Source organism: Myotis brandtii, unplaced genomic scaffold (assembly GCF_000412655.1).
Source record: "Myotis brandtii unplaced genomic scaffold, ASM41265v1 scaffold923, whole genome shotgun sequence".
In the NCBI taxonomy this organism is placed as follows: Eukaryota; Metazoa; Chordata; class Mammalia; order Chiroptera; family Vespertilionidae; genus Myotis; species Myotis brandtii.
In genome coordinates, this window is record NW_005371804.1 from 2,220,125 (window position 1) to 2,237,122 (window position 16,998).

Below are 16,998 nucleotides of genomic sequence, written 5' to 3' on the forward strand. Positions count from 1 at the left end.
CCATCCTAACCATGTTTAACTGTACAGTTTTGTAGCATTAAGCACATTAACATTGTTGTGCAACCATCACCACCATCCATTTCCAGAACTTTCCATCTTCCAAAACCGAAATCTGTCACCATTAAACACTAACTTCCATTCCCCTACCCCAGCCCCTGGCACCCACCATTCTACTTTCTGTCTGTATGAATTTGACTCCGTTAAGGACCTTATGTAAGGGGAATCATTTGTCCTTTTTTTTAAAAAAATGTCTTATTTATTTCAGAGAGGAGGAGGGTTAGGAGAGAGGGATAGAAACATTAATGATGAGAGAGAATCATGGATTGGCTGCCTCCTGCACGCCCCACACTGGGATCAAGCCTGCAACCCAGGCATGTGTCCTGCCAGGAATCAAACCATGACCTCCTGGTTCATAGGTCGACGCTCATCTACTGAGCCGTACCGGCTGGGCTGTTCTTTTGTATTTGGCTTATTTCACTCAGCATATGTCCTCAAGGTTCCTCTGTCTTGGAGCCCTATTATATTGTAACCACTCTGATAGATTGTAGTGATATTCATTGTGTTTGTAACTTACATCTCCCCGGTGGCTAGTGATGCTGACCATCTTTTTATGTGCTTATTTTCCCTCTGTATATCCTCTTTGGTAGAATGTCTTCTCACATCTTTTGCCCAATTTCTAATTGGATTTTTTTAAATTGTTGACTTTTTTTTTTTTAATTGATTTTTTACAGAGAGGAAAGGAGAGAGATAGAGAGTCAGAAACATCGATGAGAGAGAAACATCAATCAGCTGCCTCCTGCACACCTCCTACTGGGGATGTGCCCGCAACCTAGGTACATGCCCTTGACCGGAATCGAACCCGGGACCTTTCAGTCTGCAGGCCGACGCTCTATTCACTGAGCCAAACCGGTTTCGGCTAAACTGTTGACTTTTGAGAGTATTCCAAATACTAGTCTTTTATTGGCTATACATTTTTCAAATATTTTTTCCAAGTCTGGAACTTATTTTTCTTTTTCTTTTTTAAAAAAATATATTTTATTGATTTTTTTACAGAGAGGAAGGGAGAAAGAGAGGGATAGAGAGGTAGAAACATCGATGAGAGAGAAACATCGATTCAGCTGCCTCCTGCATACTCCCCACTGGGGATGTGCCCGTAACCAAGGTACATGTCCTTGACAGGAATCAAACCTGGGACCCTTCAGTCTGCAGGCTGACGCTCTATCCACTGAGCCAAACCAGTCAGGGCTGGAGCTTATTTTTCATTCTCTTATCAGTGTCTTTTGCAGAGCAAGCATTCCCCCACCCCCTGTCTTTATTTTATTTTATTTCTTTAAAATTTTTATTTCCCATCCATCCACCTCACCTCCCTTTTAGCAACCATTAGCTTGTTCTCTATATCTTTGGGTCTGTTTTGTTTTTTGTTTATTCATTTGTTTTGTCCTTTTAGGTTCTGCATACGAGTGAAATCATATGGTATTTGTCCTTCTCTATCTTTTTTATTATATTTTGCATAATAACCTCTAGGTCCATCCATGTTATCTCAAATGTCAAGATATCATTATTTTTATTGCTGAATAATAAAATTCCATTGTATATATGTACTACATCTTTTTTATCCACTCAGCTATTGCTTCCATGTCTTGGCTGTTATAAATAACTAGAGGCCCAATGCACAAAATTCATGCAAGAGTAGGCCTTCCTTCCCCCTGCCTGCGAGCACCGGCTTCCCTCGCAGCCCCGGCTTCATCCGGAAGGTTGTCCAGAAGGATGTCCGGTCTAATTAGCATACTATGCTTTTATTATTATAAATTATTATAGATGCTGCAGTGAACATACAGGTGACTATATCTATTTTAATTAGTGTTTTTGTTTTCTTGGGATAAATACCTAGAAGTGAAATTGCTGGGTCACATGACAGTTCTATTTTTAAATTTGGGGGGAACCTCCATACTGTTTTTCATAGTGGCTGCACTAATTTGCAATCCTACCAACAGGGCATGAGGATTCCCTTTTCTCCACATTTTTGTCAACACTTGTTTATTGATTTATTGATGATAGCCATTCTGACTGGTGTGAGGTGATAATCTCATTGTGGTTTTAATTTACAGTTCCCTGATGATTAGTGATGTTGAACATTTTTTCATTTGTTTGTTGTCCATTTGTATGTCCTCTTTATAAAAATGTCTATTCAGTTCTTCTGCCTTTTTTTTTAAATTGGATTTTTTTGGTGTTAAGTTATATGAATTCCTTATGTATTTTGGATAATAACCTCTTATCAGATGTATCATTTGTGAATATCTTCTCCCATTTAGTAGGTTGTGTTTTTGTTTTGTTGATGGTTTTCTTCACTGTTCAAAAATTTTTTAGTTTGATGTAGTCCCATTTGCTTATTTTTCTCTTTGTTTCTCTTGCTTGAGGAGATATGTCCACAAAGATATTACTGGACCAGTGTCAAAGAGTTTACTACCTATGTTTTCTTCTAGGAGTTTTATGATTTCAAGTCTTATTTACATTTAAGTCTTAAATCCATTTTTTTTAAAAGTATATTTTATTGATTTTTTACAGAGAGGAAGGGAGAGGGACAAAGAGCTAGAAACATCGATGAGAGAGCAACATCAATCAGCTGCCTCCTACACACCTCCCACTGGAGATATGCCCGCAACCAAGGCACATGCCCCCGACCGGAATCGATCCTGGGACCCCTCAGTCCGCAGGCCGACGCTCTATCCACTGAGCCAAACCGGCCAGGGCAGTCTTAAATCCATTTTGAGTTTATTTTTGTAAATGGTTTAAGAAAGTGGCACCATTTTATTTTGTTTTTCATATATCTGTCCAGTTTTCCCAGCAGCACTTAATGAAGACTGTCTTTACCTCATTGTATATCCTTACCTCCTTTGTTGTAGATTGACTGTATAAGCAAGGATTTATTTCTGGACTTGCTATTCAACATTTTTTAAAATTGATAATTCTACTTACCAACTTTTCCCTTTATGAGTCATGATTTTGGTGTCAAGTTTAAGAACTCTTTGCCTAGCCTTAGATCCCAAAGATTTTCTCTCATTATTTTTCCATAAGTTTTATATTTTACATTTAAATCCATGATCAATTTTGAGTTAACTTTCGTATAAAGCATGAGGATTTTGGCTGAGGTTCATTTGTTTGCCTCTAGATGTCCAGTTGTCCAGCACCATTTGTTAAAAAGACTCCTTCCTCCATTGAATTGCTTTTGCACCTTGTCAGAAGTCAGTTGGGCATATATATAAGATTTATTTCTGTGTCTTGTGTTCTGTTCAGATTTATATATCTATACCATATAGTTTTGATTACTGTATTGTATAATAAATCTCAAAATTCAGTAGACTGATTCCTCTCACTATTCTTTTTCAAAATATTATTTTCTCAAAATATTTGAGCTATTTCTAGTTCCTTTGCCTTTCCATATAAATTTTAGAATAATCTTGTCTCTATCTACAAGAAAAATGTTACTAAGATTTTGATAGGAATTGCATTAAACCTGTATGTTGTTTTGGGGAGAATTGACATCTTTACTATGTTAACTCACACACATGGTGTGTTTCCCCATTCATTTACTCTTCCTATGATTTCTTTCATTAGTTCTCAACATATGAGTCCTGCACATGTGTTTTTAGAATTATACCTAAGTATTTTTGTGTGTGTTTTTGAGCAATTGTAAATGCTATATTTTTAACTTGTGTCATGCTAGTTTATAGAAATGCAGTTGGTTTTTAAATGTTTATCTTGTATCCTGTGGCCTTGCTGAACTCACTTAACTAGTTCTAGGAGTCCTTTATATAGAGTCATTAGGACTTTCTGCCTATTTAGTCATGTCATCTGCAAATAGGGACAGTTTTGTTTCTTCCTTTGTGATCTGTATACTTTTTATTTCCTTTTCTTGCCTTATTGCATTGGCTAGAACATCTAGTACGATCTTGAATAGGATTGGTGAGAGCAGGCATCCTTTGCTTGTTCCCAATCTTATGGGGAAAGTGTTCAGCCTTTCACTATTAATTTTTATCTTAATGGTAGTTTTCCCCCAGATGCTCTTTATCAAATTTGAGGAAGTTCCCCTCCTATTTTTCTGAGAGTTATTATGTTGAATTTTTTCAAATGCACGGATTGATATGATTATGTGATTTTTCTTCTTTAGCCTGTTAATATGGTAGATTACATTGAGTTTTTTAATATTGAGCAGGCCTTGCATTCCTGGAATAAACTGCACTTGGTCATGGCATTTAATTCTTTTTATATGGATTCCTGAATTTTCTTCTAATTGCTAATATTTTGTTAAGCATTTTTGTGTCTGTATTAAGGGATATTGGCCTGTAGTTATCTTTTTGGGTGCAGTCTTCATCTGTGTTTGGTATTAGGATAATACAAGCTTCAGAAAATGAATTGGAGAATATTTCCTGCTCTTCTGTTTCTTAGGAAGGTGTTAGAATTGGTATTAATTTTTCTCTAAATGTTTGATAGAATTTTTCAGTGATACTACCTGGACCTGGAGATTTCTTTTTTTGGAGGTCTTTAAATTACAACTTTAGTTTCCTTAATAGTTATAGGGCTATTCAAATTATCTACTTCATATTGGATTTTGTCTACTATGTCAAGTTTATATGTTGAGTTTATGGTATTCTTTTTTCTCCTTTTGATGTCTGTAAGGTCTTCAGTGATCTCCCCTTTTTCATTTCTGATATTGATAGTTTGTCTTTTTCTGTTCGGCTTACTAGAGGTTTGTCAATGTATTGATCTTTTCAAAGAACTTGTTCTTTTTTCTCTGTTGTTTTTCTGTCTTCAATTTCATTGTTATCTGCTTTGATCTTTATTATTTCCTTCCTTTTGCTTGCTTTGATTTTATTTTGTTCCTCTTTTTCTAGTTTATTGATATATGAGGTTGGATTATTGATTTGATAGCTTAGCTTTATTCTGACCAAATTAATGTAGCCTACTTTGTGTGTACCTGCCAAAGCTTATACATTCACATTGTGCGGTGGCCCACAGAGCAATCGCCTCTGGATGATATTCATTTATGCTACTTAACTGCTCAAATATCTGGGTGCCTGCATGTAACAGACCTCACGCGAGATGCCAGGTATAGGGATCCTTTCCCTTGTGAACCACAAACCCAGCCATCAGTCCGTAGGTAAATTTGCCCATTTGGATCTAATGTCAGATCATTGGAATCTCTGATGAGGTATTTACAAATGTTTGCATGGAGCGTGCTGTGGGCCAGCCTAGGCCCAGTACTCCACACACAATGGACACACAGGGAGGTGGGTCTCAGATGTGCACTGTGCTGAGATCGAGGTGATAGGAAGCTATGTGGGCCCGGGGGTAACTCCCATCACCACTTAGAGCCTCCCAAGCCTATGGGATAATCTTCTGAAAGCACTCATACATTCAAGGAAGCATTGGTTCTTAGAAAATCAAGAGTCTGGGCCAAATTGAATGGGAAAGTTGTGTGGTAAGATTAGGTAATTTTGGTCTTCCTACTCATACCTCCCAGACTGTAAGGTGTGGTTACTATGCAATGAGATGAAAGATAATCTTTGGAAGCCAAATTTAAACTAATATCTTAATCGATTAGTTTAATCAATTAAACTTAATATCTGTACCGATCATCACATTTAATATTCAGTCAGACTTCTCTCTCCTGGTTTCCAGATATGTAGAGCCTGCTTCATGGAAGGCTTATCATCTGATTGTGCTCTTTGCCTCAAGCATCTCCCTTATTAATAATGCCATTATACCACTTGTTAGGAAGTTTTAAATATGGTTGTTCTGTTTTCTAATAATCCCTTCCTGTGTATTTCTGACTTACAGCAGATTCAAAGTGCCATCACAGGCACTCTCAGCCCCCAAGGAATTGTGGTGCCTGCATCCGCGCTGCAACAGGGTAATGTAACCATGGCAACAGTGGCAGGTATGGTGATGGAAAAAAGGACACCTTTTCCTTGAGCTTTTGCAGAAAAAGTCCATCATAGTAAAATGGAGACTTGCATAAACATAATTTTTAATTAATGCCAGTTCCCTAATCGGAGTCCCAAAATCTAGGCTTCTTTGAATGTTTGTTTCTTGTTAATTCTCAATGACAAATACTTTATGCAAATTGTTTCCCTACCAAAAATGTTGGGAAGAAAGTTTTTATATAGGAGTTGAAACTATATAGCAAAAACTAATTGTAATTTTCAAATAACTATTTTTAAATGTGCTCTTAGCAGCACCTGAAAAATCTTAAGTTGTGTCATTAATTGATGACAAGCAAATAAAAATGCAGTCTTAGTCTTGAGCTAACTTATATGATAAAAACTGTCACAGGAAGGGGACAGATTTTCAAGTTCCCTATTGCACCTAGAACATTGCAAATACAAGACCATCATGAAAATATAAGGAAGGGAAGCAATTTACACTAAAAACCCCTTGTAATAGCACAAAGGGAAACCTCCACAGCAAAATAAAGCACATTTGACCAAAAAGAGAAGCTTAATAAAAATATTTGTCATCTGAAACCTTTGGCCAGGTCCTTTGATATGTTCTAATTGTGAGGAAAGTAGAAAATGGGGGCAAGCAAAAGGCAAGGAAGTGCAGACCCTCTGACCCGGCCGTGCCCTGTGCACTGTTGTGAGGACAGTAGGGATGTCTGTCAGCATAGTGTCACCTGGGCACTGCTGTGCAGTGAGTTCGCTTTGATAATTTACAGTGACAAGTCAGCAAGCAAAGTATCAATCATTTGAAGTGATGTAAAAAGCTCATCAAACTAGAGATTTTATTTCTTTCATAGTATAGTGAGAAGATTGGTCTTAAATCATTGAGACATAAATTTAATTTTTTTTCTTCTTCCTTTTTGAGGTGGCACAGTTTATCAGCCTGTTACAGTCGTCACTCCTCAAGGCCAAGTAGTGACACAGGCGTTGTCACCTGGGACAATCAGGATCCAGAACTCCCAGGTGTGTGAGCCATTTGGCAGGATTCGGGGGTGGGGGGAAGTGTTGCACAGGTGTGGAAGTGCAGGTGGCAGCAGGCTGGAGCCATTCTCTCTGGGTGAAGATAACTTATCTCATACTCGCTCTCCTACAGCGACCTCCAGTTAATCTGAATGTCAGTATTTTGTTTCTTTTTTACTCTTCACATCTATCATTGTAAAGTTGCAAAGTTCAGAAAAGTCTAAGGAAGCAGAAAAAAAGTCATCTGTTATTCCTTCCCTTAAGCAACCACTGTTCTCCAATTTAACACTGGATTGTGTAGTTGTCTCTGCACCAGGAGATTTGAAGCCATGTGGTCATTCCCTTCTCCCCCCCTGGCTCCCTTCCAGGCCCCAGCAGAACTGCAGGCAGGTTTTTGAGACCATGCCTAGCTGCCCCACACCTCCAGCATGAGAGTATTGGCCGGGTTTTGGGCCTGTGTGCTCTGAAAAACTGTTCTTGGTCTTTCTGCTGTGCTTCTGCTGAGCCAGAGCAGGGCTTCAGGGTGTCCAGGGCACTTGCTTAATGCCCCCCACACCCTGGTGAGAAATCTGAAAGAGGGCTCCCCTTTTTCCTCTGTACGCTGCCCACTGGGGGCGCTGCTTCAAGAAGGCTGGTCTGCTGCTCCTCCCTGTGGCCCACTAGCTCCCAGAGCACAGAGGCACTTCCAGGGCAGAAGTGACAGCTGGAAATGCAGTGACATGCCAATACCTTGGGATGGTCCTACCCTCTCTGTGTCTTTGGTAAGATGAGATTGAACTTGGTGGTCCTCCAGAACCCTCTAAGTTCTGGACACACACACACACACACACACACACACCCATACTCACACATACGCACTCACTCATACACGCACACACTTTTACATTTAGCTGGGTTTAAATAAGAAAGTGTTTCTGTTACCCGTTCTTATTTAAGAGCATTGATTCCTTCTGTATGTTAGTTGCTTGTCTTTGGCCTGTGCAGATATTTTCTATATTCTTAACCACTTTGAAGCCCCGCCTTGGGGATGTGGGTGTTTTTGAGGGGGCCTGGGGTGTGCGTGAGCCGGCACAGCCGGTCCAGGGTTCCCGTCTTTGAATTCATGGAAGGTTTTGTTGGACAGTCACGCTGGGGCTGGTTAGGGCTGAGTGATTTTGAGGCCTCAGAGACTAGGTGACTTCCCAGTAAGCAGAGGGGTGGAGGTGAGAGAGGAGCTAGGCCCACCCATGCTGGCCCTGGGTCCTCGACCACCCTGCTTTCCCTGTAGCTTCCCATTTACAATAGCTGTAAGCACAGAGCAAGGCCTGGTTTGCAGTGTTGCCTAGTATTAAAGTGAACTGTTCTTGCTCTGGCCGGTGTGGCTCTGTTGGTTGGGCATTATCCCTTGCACTGAAAGATTGCCAATTCGATTCCGGGTGGGGACACATGGCCAGGTTGTAGACTTGACCCCCGGTGTGGGGTGTCTACAGGAGGCAACCTATCAATGTTTTGTTCTAGCATCCATGTTTCTCTCCCTTCCTGTCTCTCTAAAAATCAGTAGAAATATTTTTAAATGTTTTTCTTGAATGTATTTTATTGATTTTTTTACAGAGAGGAAGGGAGAGGGATAGAGAGTTAGAAACATCGATGAGAGAGAAACATCGATCAGCTGCCTCCTGCACACCCCTTATTGGGGATGTGCCCGCAACCAAGGCACATGCCCTGACCGGAATCGAACTCAGAAGCCCACAGTCCGCAGGCCGACACTCTATGCACTGAGCCAAACCGGTTAGGGAAGTAAAAATATTTTTAAAAAATAAAGTAAGCTATTCTTAGAGGAAAAATTTTAAAAATCAAATGCCTCACTTATATACTAGAGGTTCATTTGTCCTGCTGTTTGAAAAGGAAGTTTCCTAATTAACTGAAATTTCTTAGACAAAAATTAATAGTTTAAATAGCAGACATACAAAGTTTGGATTATTTCAGTAGAACACCTTGTCATGTTTAATGTGACATCACTCCCCAGATCCCTTTGGCAGATCCCCAGTGAAGGTACCTCCCTGCTTCTGCCTGGGTGCTGCCCCTGCTCTGGTCCACAGTGGCCACGGTGCCCCACTCTGCCCTTGTCCTTACCTGTCCTGTCCTTCCTGTTGTTATTGCTTCCCATGTGGCTGGCTGGAAAGCCAGAGAAAAGAGCTGCTCAGGTTTCTAACAGAAGAATAGACCTGATAGAGGCCTTGGTGGGGTGTTCTTTGAATAAAACCAGGATGTTATATGTATGATTCTGTCACAGCTGTTTAGGCTGCTCTGGGCTATTTTTTTCTTTTTTGGGGGCAAAGTTTGGGTTCTTATGCTTCAGATAATTAGAGTGAGAAATTTACTAGCAGGTGCTTCTGTGTTGTTGTGTCAAAAACTCTCAGGGTTGGTTTTGTCCAGAGAATTGGTATTATCACGACTCTTGTTGTTACTCTGGTGGTGGCATTACACAGGTGGACCTCGGCGGCACAGCAGTGTGGTGGCAGTCCTGGATGTGCCTGTGCCATCCCATCCCTCCCCCCCAGGACGGGTCCCTGCCCACTGTGGGGCAGGGTTGTGGGCACATGGGGGCGGGGGTGCGGAGTGGGAATTTAGCCCAGCATCGCCCAGCTCCCTGGAAAAAATCTGCACGGTGGGGAAGTGGGCAGGGTTCGGATTCTCACTTCCTACTGCATTTCTAGGGAAAAGTATTTTATTATACTTCTAATACAAACCCATTTAAAAACATTTTTTTTTTAAATATATTTTTATTGATTTTTTACAGAGAGGAAGGGAGAGAGATAGAGAGTCAGAAACATCGATGAGAGAGAAACATCGATCAGCTGCCTCCTGCACATCTCCTACTGGGGATGTGCCCGCAACCCAGGTACATGCCCTTGACCGGAATCGAACCTGGGACCTTTCAGTCTGCAGGCCGACGCTCTATCCACTGAGCCAAACCGGTTTCGGCTAAAAACATTTTTGAGAAAAGGAGAAGTAACCAAGAAGTGAGATTTTGTTGGGGTCTCTCCCTCCCCTTCTTCCCTCCACTTTGCCTGGCAGTCTTACTTCTACTACCTTAGTCAAGTTGCCATGTCATAGGTCGATGTCCAATGTGCTGAAAGGCTCAGGTCAGATGGCAGGGGTTCCTGTGCTGCCCTCTGTGCCTCCCTCCCGCCCCCCAGTGGCCTTAGACAACCACTGTCAGGTCTTTTAGCCATTTCTTCTATTTCTTCCCTCCATGTTTATAAATAATGACCTTTTCTTTTAACTCACCTCTTAAAACATCTAGTTTTGGCTTCATAGTGGTCAGGAGCCAGTACATGTGAAAAGACAGGTCCTCCCCATTCATTTCGAGTGGACTGTAGTCAAGTCTGTTTTTAGTGTTAACATCATGTAAATACTGGGTTCTACTGAACTGAGTGTCTAACTATGGCAGCACTTTTCCAGTTCAGATGCATGCTTCTCCCCGAGCTAATCACTGTTTTATTTCCCCCCTTTGCTCAGTGTCCTTGGTATTGATGGCCAAATCCTCCAGCATTCTCTGTGATTCCCCGTCCACCCAGCCTGGGTAACACATCAGGACCAGTACCGCCCAGGAGCTCTCGGCCCTCCTGGTGTCCGGACTCCAGGCTGCTCTGTCCAGGGCCAGCATAGACACATCCTTGGCCTTTCCTTTGACACCACCTTGAGGATCCCCTTCTCTCAGAGCCCACATCTTCTACTTTCTGGCTTTACTTCCCCCTTTGATAACTTCCAGAGAAAATGTGCATACGAAGTACATTTTGCTGAGACTTTGCAAATCTAAAAGTCACTTGATTTTGGTCCCGTACTTGATAGGCAGTCTGTGTACATGTGCAGGTCCAGGTGAGAGTCACTTCCCCGGAGATGGGGAGGCGTTTCATCATGTGTTCCAGTAACAGGGCTGCCTCTGAGAAGCTTGGTGGTAGCTCTGTTTTCCGATCTTGTGTTTTCCCCTCTTTTAGACGCTTCTCTTTTCTCAAAGTTTTTGGTGCTGAGCCCTGCAGAAGGACTTTATATTTTTTGTTCTGGGATATTTCCTTGATCTCTCTGTGACAGCCATTCTCCCCACATTCTTTTTCTAGGACCCTTAAACTGACCATTAGCCCTTCTGAACCATCTCTTGTTTTTTCCTTTCTTTTTTAAAAAATATATTTTATTGATATTTTACAGAGAGGAAGGGAGAGGGATAGAGAGTTAGAAACATTGATGAGAGAGAATCATCGATCAGCTGCCTCCTGCACACCCCGCACTGGGGATGTGCCCGCAACCAAGGTACATGCCCTTGACCGGAATCGAACCTGGGACCCTTCAGTCTGCAAGCCGACGCTCTGTCAACTGAGCCAAACTGCTTAGGGCTGTTTTTTTCTTTCTTTATTGATAAAGGTATTACGTATGTGTCCTTATCCCCCTATTCCCCCCATCCCCGCTCATGCCTTCACTCCCCTGGTATCTGTGCCCATTGGTTATGCTTATATGCTTGCATACAAGTCCTTTGATGAACCATCTCTTGATGTCTGTGCATTTTTATATTTGTATTCCCATTGCCAACTTTTTGCCTACTTTCTGAGAGATTTTCTTTTATCTTCAAGCCCCTCTATAAAGTTTAAAATCTTCAGCATTGTTTTAATTTCTAATATTCTTCTTTACCTTCTTTACCCTGCATCCTATTTTGGTTCATGGTGGTTGAAGTTTTCTTTGATTTCGGCATTTTTTGTGATGGAGGCTTTCTTTCAAGTGTTTGGGGACACTTGGCTGCCCTTTTCAATGTAAACATGAAAGCTGTTTGGCGCTTGTCAAGTGCTGGGCTGTGGCAGGCACTCTGCCAGCCCTCAGTCATTTCTTCCTTAGTTTCTCTGGAGAAAGGCTCTCTGATCACTGCATAGGTCAGGGGCAGGAGAGACTGGGGTCTCCTATTTTGTGTGCAGACTTTCCTCACCCCTCTTTCTAGCCCTGTCCCTCACTCCCACCCTCCAGCCAAATCTGCAACATCTGGTCTGTTTCTTTGGGAAAGGAACCTTGAGCCTCCTGCAGGGGATGGGGACAGAGTAGTTATCTGCCAAGGATGATGGGGGGAAGTTGAGGGCCTTACTGCTTCTTAAACGGACTTTCAGCCAGTTTCCTAGGCTTGAAAAATCCCATGTTTGGTCCGGTCCCAGGCTTTGCTGGAGCCCAGTAGGATGAATGGGCCCTTACATGCTCTTCTCTCTGGGCTTGGTTGGCGTCCCCAGCCGCTCCTGGAGGCATCCTCAAAGTGGAGTCACGGGCCATCCCTTGTCACGTAGCCTATTTATGAGCCTGCCTTTGCTTTAACTGGCACAGAAAAGCAACCCTGAAGCACATGTCAGTTTTCATGAAGAACATCACATATTAAATGGGGACAGATAGGGCAAACAAGCTAAATTTTGGCCCTGGTACTTTGGAATTAGTTTTAAAAGTTCATTTTTCATTCTTTTTCTTGTACATGAACATTAGCATACAGGTGGTGCTTAATACCATTTGCTTTCACTCCTTTAACGAACAAATACATTCCAAAAAACAATTCTGCCCTCAGTTATATCTTGAATTTTAAGAAATTTTAGATACAATTAGTGGTCTTCATATCTCCTTCAGGTCATAAATTCCATGTCTTTTTAGATGTTGGTGTTCTGGCTTTTTAAGAATATATCCCAAATGATGTAAATCCAGAGGAAATACAAATAAAATGGTGAAAAAGTGAATTTCCAAATTCTTTAAACTATGTTTAGGAGTACATTCTACTGAAATGGACCTGTAGAAGCTGATGCTCGTTTGTCTGTAGAGTGAGATTCACATGTAAGTTCTGAATTAAAGCACGAGAAGCAGCAGAGATGCCCCTGGTGTGTCCATGCCGAGGCCCTAGTGAGCCGTGCAGTGCACTCTTGAACAGCCCCGGTTTGCACTTACGCGCAGGCTTATAGGAGGACCCGTACAGTGCAAACCCGCGTTGTTCAAGGGTCCCAGGCATCTGTTTTCTTCCCTGGTCCCTGCAGTGACCACTGTGACACCCTCTCTGCAGGCAGGCTGGGAGAGAGGCTGAGCCTGGGAAACATGCCTGGCCTGGGCAGGGCCGGCAACATGAAGTCTTTTCTCAGGTTTGCAGGAGACATTCATCTAAGAACTGCTGTGTGCACACTTTCCTGTTGAAATGGAATGACAGAAAGTGCTGTATACTTTCCTCAGGGGTGGGGGAGTTCTGTTCCCAGTGGCTGTGGAGGCCCCTGCAGAGGCCGTCACCACAGCCGTCGCTTTGTGATCTCTTTGTTGCACTGGGTGTGTTGCTGTTTGCTTCCCCTCTGTTCAGCTGGCATGGCCTCCTTTAGCTAGGGGTCCTTTCAGCTCCCCTGTCCATTCTCAGTGGTTGCTTTAAATCTTGGGTGTTATCACATCCATTCCTGGAAGAAGCAAGATGAGAACAGGTGTTGCATGAGAGACACGGGCTCACATGTCTGCATCCATCCCATCTGCCTCCCCAGACGCGGGGCCTCTGCGTAGCTGAGGCACTAGTGTAAATAGTTGTCAGACAGAGGGAACCAAAGCCTAAAATCAGCCCGAACAGCGTTCCAGCGAATGTGCCTCTGCTGGAAGTTAAGTCCCTTATCTCTAAGATCCTTGGGTATTTTCTCCATCAGAAGTCGTGAGATACTTGGAGGTGTCATAACTGTCTGTGCTCTCTAACGTTACCTTTCAATTGTTTAAAAGCTTCAGTTACAGTTAAACCAAGATTTGAGTATCTTGCATCAAGACGATGGCTCATCCAAGAACAAGAGGGGCGTTCTGCCAAAGCACGCCACCAGTGTGATGCGGTCCTGGCTCTTTCAGCACATAGGGGTAAGACCACCTGACCTCGCGGAGAGAACACCCTCCGCCAGGCTTCTTTCTGGCTTGTTTTCTAGAAAAAAGTTGCCTGTGCATGCTAGTAGGCCTGGTTTTTAATATCTGTATTTTGTTAACTGTCCATGTGGGTTGAGTGTGGGACAGAAGGGAGGGTTACCAAAAAATGGAGGACATCACTTAAACTTAAAATAAATGAGGGGACCACTGGTGAAAAGAGAATCAATTCAGCTCATACTCGTCTTCTGCATGTTAGAGAAGCTACTCGTGAAGGGTGACTGGGGTGAGTGAGGTTAATTAGAGAAGTGGGCAGAGAAAAGATGCATTTGGGCAAAACCTTAGTATAGAGCAATGATTTCTATGTTGGATTTTTAAGGAAGATGCACTAAGAAACCCCAAGGTAGAGCTGGAAAGTTGGGCATATGGACAGAGCAGTCGGCAGATGGCTTGTTGAATTTGAGATATAGTTGGGCCAGCAGGCAGCACCCACCCATCCCATTCTGTCTGAGCCCTTGGTTTCCTCACGGGGTGGTGGCCATGTCTTCTCTGTGAAGATGCCTTGTCTTAGGAAGCACACACTTGTCGGTGGGTTTAATGGGACAAGCTCACTCTACCAGACTGAGCCCTTAGTCCTCACACCACTGACCTCAGGGAAGGCCTGTGACCCAGAGCAGCTCTCAGAAGTGACTCCCAGTGCAGTGGCCACAGTCAGGACTGATCGGGACAGCTGTCAGGAGCAGGTGGGGACAGGGGAAGTAGATGCTCCCTGCTGAGCCATAGCCATGTTCAGGCAGGGGAAGAGCCAGCAAGGGTGCTGGAGGGACAGAAGGAAAGGAGGCCTGCCCAGCAGCCTCATGAATAAGCTTTCAGGCCAGGTACTTCCATCCCCGGTCAGCTCTTTCTGAGTGCAGTGGCCGCCTGCTCCTTGAGCAGCCCTGGTCCCGTGTTGTCCCTACGAGCTGGGCTAGCCCCTGGATCTGCCCCTCCACTTCACTGCTGTCCTAACCTGCTCATGTCTGCAGCTGATGGCCACTTCCTCACTTTCCCATCTTGTCGCTGTCCGGGTGCTGTGGCTGTCAGTGGAGGTGTCTTTGAGCCCCACGTCTCCTCATGCCTTTCCTCTTCCTTCACCCTGTCCCAGCCTGAGGCTTACATTGGTCTCTTGGCACCTGTCTCCATCCTTACCCCAATTCCTTGTCGCTGTCCGGGTGCTGTGGCCGTCAGTGGAGGTGTCTTTCAGGCCCGCGTCTCCTCATGCCTTTTCCTCTTCCTTCACCCTGTCCCGGCCTGAGGCTTACATTGGTCTCTTGGCACCTGTCTCCATCCTCACCCCGATTGTGAGCCCCAAGACCAACACCCAGGTCTCAGTCAGCTCATCTCCCCCTGGGTTTGGCCTTTGTCACTGTTCTGTGCCCCCTTTTTCTCTAACTGGCATTGGGCTCCATCCCTGAGGGCCAGGGGCCTGATAGCTGTGATGTCATTGAACAGTCCTGGAAGAGAGGGAGATCCCTCCCTTTCCTGAGGGGAAACCTTGAAGGATCTGAGGCTGCCCCTCCCTGCGCACTAGGCCCCCAGCTTCCTCCCTTCTCTGGTGTCTGTTCTCTGTTAGGCTGTTGCACCAGCAGGACATGGCAACAGGTGTCAGGGGAAGGAACAGTGTGACCATGTCTAGAAATACGTCCTAAAAAATTCACAAGAAAATTAAATATTTTTACAGATAAAATGGTATAATGAGCCCTAACCGGTTTGGCTCAGTGGATATAGCGTCGGCCTGCGGACTGAAGGGTCCCAGGTTCGATTCCAGTCAAGGGCATGTACCTTGGTTGCGGGCACATCCCCAGTAGGGGGCATGCAGGAGGCGGCCGATTGATGTTTCTCTCTCATCGATGTTTCTACCTCTCTATCCCTCTCTTTCTCCCTTCCTCTCTGTAAAAATCAATAAAATATATATATTTTTAAATGGTATAATGATATTCATTACCTGAAGGGAAATGAGTTAGTATGTAAATTAGAACCTACCAATTTGATGGAGTATTATGCAGCTAGTTAGCATGATAAACGAGGGTGTGTACACTAGGAAGCTTCAGGTAGATGGTAGTAAGTGAAAAAGAATAGACATTTTAAAATATACTGTGTTTGCCCTAACCGGTTTGGCTCAATGGATAGAGCGTCGGCCTTCGGACTCAAGGATCCCAGTCAGCGGCATGTACCTTGGTTGCGGGCACATACCCAGTGGGGAGTGTGCAGGAGGCAGCTGATCGATGTTTCTAACTCTCTATCCCTCTCCCTTCCTCTCTGCAAAAAATCAATAAAATATATTTAAATATATATATATATACTGTAATTATTATAACCAATAAATATAACTGTGATTGGTTTTCCTGTTAAGCTTCCTTTAAAAATTTCTAAAATAATAACCCTGCTCATATATTCAATTAAAATGCCACATTTTTCCTCCTATGAAGTATTTTCTATCTCTGCTTGCCCTTGTTTTTTTTGAAATATTGTCCTATCCGTATAGTTTTCCTAACACTCCAGGACAGCATTTACTACTGGTGTTTTCTGGTTTGTACACTTTTTAAAAATATTTTTTAAAATTCATTTCAGAGAGGAAGGGAGAGGGAGAGATAGAAACATCAATGATGAGAGAGAATCATTGATCTGCTGCCTCCTGCATGCCCCACTGGGGAGCGAGCCCATAACCTGAGCATGTGCCCTGACCGGGAATCGAACTATGACCTCCTGTTTCATAGGTCAGTGCTCAACCACTGAGCCACACCAGCTGGGCTGGTTTATGCACTTTTGTTTCCTGTCCCCTCTTCATTTTATGAGCTTTTTAAAGGTCAAGAGCAATATTTATGTTTTCATAACATCTAACTCAGGGCCATACGCTCATAGAATCAAATGGAGTTGCTGCCAGTCACATGGAGGGAACAGTTAGGCTGCTGCTGAGATCACCCTGATGCTGCTCTATTGTCACTGACAAACACAGCGACTTTTCCAACAGACTGAGTGTTCACTTAAAATAAAAATGGGGAAAAAAACACCCAATATTATACAGCTAGTTAGCATGATAAACGAGGGTGTGTACACTAGTTATACTAACTGAATAACCCACCTCCTGACTATTGGTGCCATTCACTCTCTGGGGTCCCACTTAGTCAGCCGGGAG

The 16,998-nt window shown here is 43.3% G+C and overlaps 1 protein-coding gene across 4 annotated transcripts in view; it reads left to right on the forward strand.

Annotated features, from left to right (window-relative positions):
* Positions 1–16,998, forward strand: part of PKNOX1 (PBX/knotted 1 homeobox 1) — a 50,348-nt gene that overhangs the window by 25,654 nt on the left and 7,696 nt on the right. For 2 of the 4 annotated variants that reach the window (XM_014532921.1, XM_014532922.1), the window contains 3 exons: positions 5,842–5,938; positions 6,865–6,962; positions 13,695–13,823. In XM_014532921.1, the coding sequence (XP_014388407.1) occupies positions 5,842–5,938; positions 6,865–6,962; positions 13,695–13,823 (324 nt within the window). Of the gene's footprint in view, positions 1–5,838; positions 5,939–6,864; positions 6,963–13,694; positions 13,824–16,998 lie in introns of all 4 variants that reach the window. The other 2 variants (XM_005885718.2, XM_014532920.1) reach the window with 1 other exon arrangement.